We start from the raw sequence: 9,642 nt of genomic DNA, 5'->3' as shown, positions 1-9,642 counted from the left end.
CAGCCTAGGCCTCGATGCATCGATTCTGCTGTTGGGGGACCTGGAAGGTGAGATCAGGAGCAGCAAATGGATATAGGAAGCACTTGTTGCCCAGGTTAAGTGGGGTAGCTGGCCCACCAGGAGAAATGTAGGCTTCATTCTGCCTTGAGTTCCCCAAGTATGGATTAAGTCTCCAAAAACAAATGCAACTGGTTATGAAAAGATATTATATTTTATTTAATCCAAAAAAAGTGAATTTGTTGACATGCAAAGCAACCAGACCAAACAGGACCAAGTGGCTCACACAGGAATACTGCTCGACTGAAGCATCGACCAAAGAGCTCTGATGCCAACCCACACACGAGTTCAGCATGGGGTAGAGTCTTTATGTCTTTCGGTGAAGGCAAAGCCATTTGGTTGGCACTTCATAGGAGTATCTTTCCACCGTGTCTTCATCATATGGTATGTGCCATGAGTCTCCAGTTGTTTGCACCACTGTATTATAACTGGGGATATGCTGTTGAATTTAAAAGGGAACCAAACATTGAGAACAACACTGAGGGGTTACCTGGACATTTCCCTTTCTTTTCTGACAACTTCTCGTTTGCTTTAGGATTATTATCTCTTACTTAACAATGGATTTTCAAAGAGCAACTAGTTCTATGAAGATGAACCCTAGTATTAGGGGTTCCTTTTTTGGCGGTGGGTTCATTTTTGAGGTTAAAGAGTCTCTGTAGGAGTATTATTACATTTATAGGTGATAGTATCCCTTTGCTTGCCTTTATCAGTTTTCCATGTGAGAGAAAAATTTCATATACTCAAAAGTAGAGAAATGGTATAATGAACTCCCAGGTACCACCCAGCTTCAACCATTATCAACACATGGCTAAATTTATTTCATCCATACCACGCCCAAAGATTACTGTGAAGCAAATCTGATATTGTATCACTTCTTCTGTAATAGTCAATATGTAACTTTAAAAGATAAGATCCATTTTATAAATATAAGTTCAATATTATTATTATACTTAAGAGTTAATTCCTTTTCATCAGATATCTACTAGTCACATTTCCCCAATTATTACATGTGCATACATATATTTTACAGTTGATTTTTTTTTTTTTTTTTTAGATTTTATTTATTTGACAGAACAGAGATCACAAGTAGGCAGAGAGGCAGGCAGAGAGAGACAGAGAGAGAGAGAGAGAAGCAGGCTCCTCACTGAGCAGAGAGCCCAATGCGGAGCTCGATCCCAGGACCCTGAGATCATGACCTGACCCAAAGGCAGAGGCTTAACCCACTGAGCCACCCAGGCGCCCCCTACAGTTGATTTTTGAACAACAGTTGAAATTAGGTTATTACATTGTAACTGAATTATCTCTTAATTTTAAATAGAGCTTTACTTTTCATCTTTATTCTTGTAATTTTTTTGTTGTTGAGAAAACCAAGCCAGTCATCCTATATCATTTCCCATAGTCTTGATTATTTGTATAGATCTTTTGTTTTGTATGTTTTTTGACCACTGGACCACATTTATCATTCACTAGTGTATTTTTCTATAATAACTCGCCTTTGGATTTTCTCCCTTCACTTTCACCCAGAGACATTCCTTAAATTTGCAGAAATCTAAACTAGAATCAAAGGAGAACTCAGCTGAGACCATGCTGCAGAAGTGGATTAACAGGAAAAAGGAGTTGCTTAGCAGAAATATGATGAAGCATAAAGGATGAGGAAGGTTCAGCTACTGCAAATATCAGGAAAATAAAAAACATGTATGAAAATAAAAAAGTTATAATCAGTGACATAATTGAAGTCACAACTGATGACACTGCAGATGTTTTCACTATGTCAATTAATGTGGGGCTGGTCTATGAAAACTTTTGCCCTGGCCGACTTTCTGTTTCCAGGAACTGGCTAATTCCAAGTACCAACCTACAGCTGAGAAAAATCAAGCAATTAAAACCTCCAATGAGTCGCAACATTCTTTGACTATACCACCCTCTGTTTACATTATATGGAGAATAGATAACATACCTGAAAGGTTATTTTTGATCTTGTAAGCCTATTAATAATTGCTAGCTGATGTCCCCGCTGCCACTTGAAGAAGAGGTGCTGGGTCTTGGCATCACGCAGACAGGCCTTGTGGTCCCGCATCAGATCTTTTGTGATGAACTTGCAGTGGTTCCCCGAGTGCAGTGTGGCATACAGAAGGAATGGATCATCCTCTGAGCTGAGCCACGCAGGAGAAAGAAGACAATCAAGCACAACCCCAGGGAGGCAGAGGATACCATTTTTAACCATGATTTTTACTTCTTATTCTGCTTTCCTCAGAGGTGTTCTGCATTCTCTCTCTCTCTCTTTTTTTTTTTTAGATCTTATTTAGTTATTTATATGAGAGACAGAAAGTGAGTGCACAAGCTGGATGGTGGCAGAGGGAGAGGGACAAGCAAACTCCCTGATGAGCAGGAAACACCCCTTACCCCCTGCAAAGAAGGAGCCCAGGACCCTGGGATCATGATCTGAGCTGAAGGCAGATGCTTAACCCATTAAGCCACCCAGGCATCCCAGTGCTCTTGTTCTTAAGTGACATGATCCCAGTGATGCTTATAAACCAACCACCTCCAAGTCTTTTGTTAGTAGAAAGCACTATCTAGAACAAAAAATGGAAAGCTAAGGGGAAGGGAATGCAAATGCTCAACTTGGCTCAATTGGGTTCTTCCACTAAAATGGGAAATTCTAACAATAATTCTCTCTTCACATTCAAAACTTTGTTCTCTGGGTGCCCCGGGTGTTGTGCCCATTTGTCTTAGCCACCACAGAGCATGCCCTTATTTCCTTTCCCTTTCCTCACTCAAATGCGAAAAATGTTCATAATATTAATAGGGCAGGATGACACTTCCTTGCAGCAAAGCTACCAAAAATAATGGGCTGCCTCAAAGTTAAAACTGGTTTCTCAAAGCAGCTTCTGGGAAGTCACCCAGATCCACACCCAAAGGCATCTCCTACTTTGAGAAGAGCCAGTGACTCAGAATCTCCAACGGACCCTCCAGTTCAGCACTTAGCACTGGAGGAGGTACGCTGTGAGAACAGAAGGGGCCGCCTTGGCTCAGGAGACTTGGACTGCGGCATGGGCTAGGTCTTATGCCTTGATCCAAATGACCCAAAGTGGGAACATTTGAGGTTTATTTTATAACAAACTATTTCAAATGAAATGATAAATGACTGGAATCTGTCTGCCTTAAAAATCTCTAGGAAAAAGAGAGAGGAAGAGAAAAAAAGAAAAAAATGCAGGGGGGTTATATGGGACGAGATGAAAAAAATAATGGTAATCGTTGGAGCTGGGAGACAGTTACATGGGGATTCACTATACTGTTCTCTGGGGTATATGTCTGAAAAGACTTCTTTGGCATGTTAGTGGAAAACAGAATTAAGGTTAAAAACTTAAATATTCAAATCCAAACCATAGAAAGTCACTTGAAAGGACACAATAAATACAAGTCCCAAGCCAGGCATGAGACCAATTTCCATCAAGCTTCTTGGTTTTACCACTGCATTTATCCAATTCCTCCATCTAAGAAAAAGAATAGTGATGATAACAGCACTACAAATATGATTCATGTACTTGGTGCCCTGCCACAGTTTTATATGTATTATTTACAGGTATTCTCTCATTTAATCTTCACGATAACCCTGTAGGGGTTACATATGGAGAAGACCCAGAGATGGGAATCACATTCCCTTATGGGAGGTGGCAGGGCCACGCTCTGAATCTGGGCAGACCAATTAAAGCCTGTGCTCCTCCACTGTTGCCTAAAGCGAGGGGGTGAAGGGCGTTATTGTTGTCTTCTGCTCTTGGAGACAGAGAAGCAACCCTTTCCGTGGGTACGGAAAAGGACTTAGCTAAAGAGAAAAGGGATGGGTTTGGGATCTGAATAAGGGCTTAGCCTCCTGCTCCATGTACTGGGAGCCATTTTACCCTTTTAGGAACAAAGAATTTGGGGAATACTGACAAATCCTGAAGCTATCACATTCAGCATAATGAAACCTAGATCAGCTGAGGGACACACATTATCCATGCAAGGTTGGAAATAAACTTTTGTCACCACATAAATCAGATGTAAAACTATGTGCATTTTATTTTTTTTTAAGATTTTATTTATTTATTTGACACAGAGAGAGAGAGATCATAAGTAGGCAGAGAGGCAGGCAGAGAGAGACAGGGAAGCAGGCTCCCTACTGAGCAGAGAGCCCGATGCAGGGCTCGATCCCAGGACCCTGGGATCATGACCTGAGCCAAAGGCAGAGGCTTTAACCCACTGAGCCACCCAGGAGCCCCCAAACTATGTGCATTTTAAAACTTTACATGTACTGTTGAGGATCTGTGCCCCTCTGGAGTTGATGCTTTCTTCTTTATGGACACTGTACCATTTTGTCACTGACCTTGTTTAACATGTTCCTTTGGCTTCCTGAGACACTGTTGCTCATGGCAGCATTCCCTTTATAGTTAGAATAAAATCCACGTTCTCTGCTTGCCTACTAGAGCCCACAAGGTCTTCTGTACTGTGGTCCCTGCCTTTTCCCTGTCCTTGGAACCTACCACTTTTCTTCTCGCTGTTTTATAGCTCATCTGCACTGGTCTGTTTGCTGTCTTCCAACATGCCAAACACACTCCTGGCTCCCTGGCTTTTTGAACACCGGCTGTTCCCTCTGCTTGGTATGTTCTTCCATCCACCCTCCTATTTTCTCAAATGACTCCCTCTCTTTGTATCTGTCCTCTCCCAAAGGCTATTGTTGACCACCCCATCCACTACCTCTGACCCACCCCCTACCTCATCCTTTCTTACCTATTTACTCTGCTTTACTGTCTTCTTAGCATTGATCACTGCCTGGAATTACAATACCTTTTTATTTGTTTACCTGTTTATGTTAAGTCCCAAGAAGGGGCGGGGACTCGTGAACAACTGCTGTTTTCCAAGAACAATGAAGGTGCTCATTTATATAAAATATTTCTTGAATGATCTATGTAGGACCTTACGGCACGCATTCTGTGTACTCCTCTTACTTCTGACTTTATCTTCCTCCTAGCTCTCCTTTATCCTGATTTCCTCATCTATTTAAATTTATCTTGCTGTAGGAAGTGTATTTTTGTAAGCTGCCTCAAATCTTTTTTCGGATTCATACGCATGGACTTTAAAAATGGCGAAAATAGGTAACTACCAAGCAGATGACTTGGGCCTAGGGTAATTCAACTAGTACCTTCAGTACTTACATGTTGTCGGCAAAGAAGCAGCTGGCTTGCTTCTGCACCTTCTTCATCTCATCCTTTCTCCACCTGGAGTGCTGTGTTAGCATGTGCTTTCGGCCCAGGACCAGCAGCTGCAGATTCTGCTTAGCTAGTTGGGAGACCACATCCAAGAGCTAGAAAACACAAAGCCAGTCAAGGGAAGACTCTCAAAGTGGAGTAGATCCTCCAGCTGCTAGTCTCAATGGTAAAACACTCTCTGGTAAGGGGTGAAAAAATGTTCCTTAAAATAATTTTCCATCTTTGTAAGCCTGAAGAAAGATTTTCTTATTACAAATAAATGTCTACCACCTGCCTATTAGTCAAGCTACATTTCACTGGGTCTAGGGGGCATTCCTAAGCAGAGACAGGATGAGTTGTTTTTCAAGTGTGTTCCAAAGAGTCCACTGGGATAGACAGATAGAGGTTCAAGGAGGATGCGTTTTAGTCCCCACCCTGTTTCAACCAAAACATCTCAGCTTTTGTATATTTATATATCATAATCTGCATAAGTTTCCACTTGAATAAAGGGTTCTCTCTCTCTCTTTTTTTTTTTCTTTTTTAACAGTTTGTATATGCCTGGACTAGATAGTGTCTTTTCAGCCAACTTTTCTATGTCATGATTCTGGTGAGACTGTTACCTTTCACTGAAATCCTTTTTTTCCACTCAAAGATTGGTCAATTTCTATTCTCTAGCTCCTTTTCAGTGAATTTACTCCCATTTTCTCTACTTCCCACCCATCTTGTGTGTGCATGACTGCCTCTCAAAAGTCTGGATTTTTAGCAAATCTAGTAGCTTGGTAAGCTTGCTTACATTCAATCTTTCATAAGAAGTCCATAGATTACTTTTATTTACAACTTACTAAACTAAGCTATAAATGGCTATTACTAAGTAAAATAAAAGTTAATGAAAAATTATGTTACTAATATTGTATCAGAAATATAGAAGTTCTTTATAACAGTTGCTGAGCCTATGAAAATCAGGAATTGAAAGTCACTGAAGAAATCATTAATATTCTTGAGTCTTGGTTAGAAAAGGCACTGATTTTATTATTATTATTATTATTATTAAAGGATTTTATTTACTTATTTGACAGAAAGATCTGTCTCTCTGTCAAGCAGGAGTAGCGGCAAAGGGAAAGGGAGAAGAAGCACATCTGATGTGGGGCTCTATCCTCAGACTTGGGGAACATGACCTGAGCTGAAGGCAGACGATTAACTGACTAAGCCACCCAGGCATCCCTAAAAAAGCATTGATTTTAATCCAGCTTCTCTTAACTCTTAAGAAGTTAAGAAGTTAACTCTTAACTTCTTCTCAAACTTTTTAGGATATTATTTAAAATTCTTTAATCAATAAAACTTCATTCATTTATTTGGTCAGTTGTCAAATATTGCTTTAGCACAAATTATATATAATATCTGTGTAGACTCTCTAACAGTCTAAGAATGAATTTAGTTAGGGTTGAATTTTTAATACTACTGTTTGATGCTTTGGATTTATATGATCTATCCTACTCCATTATTAATCTTATTATTTTAGGAAACTGCAGTTGGTTTTCTTATCCCTAATTATTAGTTCTAGAATTAAGACAGAGTGGACACAACTTGCCCAATGAATGTGTGCTAATATTAAGCAGAAAAGTATACCAAGACCAGTGTAAGTCCTCTAAAACCAAAGCTTTATAACCAGTAATACAGAATTCTTTCCTTCAAAGGTAGGAATAGTGGCTTCTGTGTTCATTCAACAGTTGTTTCCCAGGTCTCTCTATGTATAAGGCACATGGTAGGTATCTCAGCCTACGAAATTTTGAAAGACCTGGTCCCTGGGGCACCTGGGTGACTCAGTTGGGTAAGAGTCTGCCTTCGGTTCAGGTCATGATCCCGGGGGTCCTAGGATGGAGCCCTACATCAGGCTCCCTGCTTAGCGGGAAATCTGGTTCCCCCTCTGTCTCTGCTCACCAGTCCCCTTGCTCGCTCTCTCTCTCACATAAATAAAATCTAAAAAAAAAAAAAAAAAGACCTGGTCCCTGTCTTTAGTGAACCTATTAAGTCTAGGAAAATATATATGCTGAATCCACATTTGTTAGATGGTTAATAAATATTTTCTGCTTAGCTGAAGAATATACTCAACATCTATTTTTATCTATCATAAAAGTTGTTCATTACTGAAACTTGAAAAATACAGACCAGAAGAAAGACAAAGAAGCAACTACTCATACCCTACCATCTGAAGACTGTTAACATGTATCTACCAGTGGAATAACCATATATTTTCATATAATCTTTAAGCCATCATTTAAAAGTTAGGCTAGGGCGCCTGGGTGGCTGCCTTTGGTTCGGGTCATGATCCCGGGGTCCTGGGTTCGAGCCCCACATCGGGCTCCCTGCTTGGTGGGAAGCCTGCTTCTCGCTCTCCCACTCCCACTGCTTGTCTTTGGACAGGAACACTGCTTGTGTTCCTTCTCTTGCTGTGTCTCTCTCTGTCAAATAAATAAGTAAGATTAAAAAAATAAATTAAAAAATAAAAGTTAGGCTAGTAATCAAAAGCAAACATCTATACCTTAAGGAAGTTTGGCTCTCTGATTCAAATACCTCAAAAGACATTGAGAGAGGTGCATCTCCTTCAGAATGCACATATAACATCCTTTCCTTCCTTTCTTTCTTTTTTAAAAGATTTTATTTATTTGAGAGAGAGCATGAGGAGGGGGAGGGGGAGAGGCAAAGAGTGAGAGAGCATGGGAGGGACAAGCAGACTCCTGCTGAGTGCAGAGGTAGATGCAGGGCTCCATCCTAGATCCTAGGACCCTGAGATCATTACCTGAGAGAAAGTCAGATGCTTAACTACTTAGCCGAGTGAGCCACCCAGGCACCCCTATAATATTCCTTTCCTTTAGGATTATTTTCAGTGAGCCCAATTACAAAATGGCAACTTGATTCACTAAGAGGAAGACAATTACTTTTAAAATTTTCCATATGAATTCTCACCAAATTAAAGATAGGAAAAAAAAATTCAAACAATAACTTTTTAAAAAAATTTTCATGCAACTGGGAAGATGTGGCTTAAAGAAAAACACAGTTGGGTCTTCAGAGCCATATGCTGGTTTAGATAAACAGCCTTGAGTTTACTAATATTAAGTTAAAAATAGGGGCCAGAGAAGAACAGAAAAGGATTAGCTTGAACTGCTCTGGGGCACCATCTTGTGGTTTAGAGGTCTCTACCAGCTCTCTATCTGAAACAATACAAAAAAAGGAGTGTAAGTGAAAGACACAGGAAAGAAAGATGTGTATACAGAATAGAGGTACTGGCATGAAACTCTGTAAGAGTCTAGCTATGAGCAGACTTCTGGGGTAAATTCCAAGGCTGGATCTAGTGGGCTGGGTCAGATTCAGAGGTATACTCAGAACAGTAAAGAAAAAGAAAATACCTTAATTCTACATTAGATCAAAAATAAAACTGGGAGGGAGTTCCGCTTCTAGGAAGATGGGAGTAGATCTACTTTTTCCTACCTCTGCCACTAAGTACAACAAAAACCCCTAGCCATTATACAAAACATACACAGAAAGACTTTGAAAGTTTGATGTTCCCCAAAATCAAAATGTTTCCAAACACGTTTAAGATATAAAATATAGCACAGGGGTGCCTGGCTGGCTCAGTCGGTGGAGCAGGCAACTCTTGATCTTGGGGTTGTCAATTTTAGCTCCATGTTGGCTGTGAAGATTGCTTAAAAATAAAATTTTTTAAAATTACAGTATAAAATGAGATTTATGCTTATTTTCCCCATAAAGCAAAAAAACTTTTTTTTGAGAAATTAAAAAAAAAGAAGACTGTGAAAGGTAGAGAGAAAAAAGCAGACTGGCTAGGGACCTGGGGGGTATGATGAAAGACATGGCAGTGTGTTCCCTGGATTTTCTTTTTGCCTCATATATCCTAGACTTGGAGCTAAAGACGTCAGAAATCCAGAAATGTCAATGGGTACAGACAAAAAGAGCCCAACAAAGGCCTGTTTTTCTAGCCAAAGGACCAGGAAAGAGGCCATCTGGCAACACAGAAAACTTGTTACAATGATGACACCAGCAGACTGATATTATGTGTGTGTGTGTGTGTGTGTGTGTATACATACATACATATAGTACCTGGAGCAGCCATGAAAAATGCTATATAAAGAGATACACTAAAAAAAACTACAGATTAAAAAATACAATAAAAAACCCACTATAAGTACATCAAAGTGGAATTCTGTAAAAAGTTCACATAGCCCATAGGAAGGCAAGAAAAATAAAAGAAAAAATAAAATGGCAGGTATAAATCTTAACATTTCAATACTAACATGAAATATATTTTTTTAAGATTTTATTTATTTACTTGAGAGACAGAGAGAGC

At 39.7% G+C, this 9,642-nt stretch overlaps 1 protein-coding gene across 1 annotated transcript in view; it reads right to left on the bottom strand.

The window, feature by feature from the left end:
• Window positions 1-215: 215 nt before the first annotated feature.
• The window catches only part of LOC123944480 (protein only RNase P catalytic subunit), a 135,585-nt gene continuing 126,158 nt past the window's right edge, over window positions 216-9,642 (bottom strand). Inside the window, exons 6-8 of the mRNA XM_046009612.1 lie at window positions 5,250-5,398; window positions 2,015-2,210; window positions 216-496 (exon numbers count right to left, since the gene is read on the bottom strand). Coding sequence (XP_045865568.1) covers window positions 365-496; window positions 2,015-2,210; window positions 5,250-5,398 — 477 coding nt within the window. The 3' untranslated portion in view covers window positions 216-364. The remainder of the gene's footprint in view (window positions 497-2,014; window positions 2,211-5,249; window positions 5,399-9,642) is intronic.

Source organism: Meles meles, chromosome 6 (genome assembly GCF_922984935.1).
Source record: "Meles meles chromosome 6, mMelMel3.1 paternal haplotype, whole genome shotgun sequence".
NCBI lineage: Eukaryota > Metazoa > Chordata > Mammalia > Carnivora > Mustelidae > Meles > Meles meles.
Note: the sequence above shows the minus strand (reverse complement) of the source record. Positions and strands in the feature narration are given on the sequence as shown.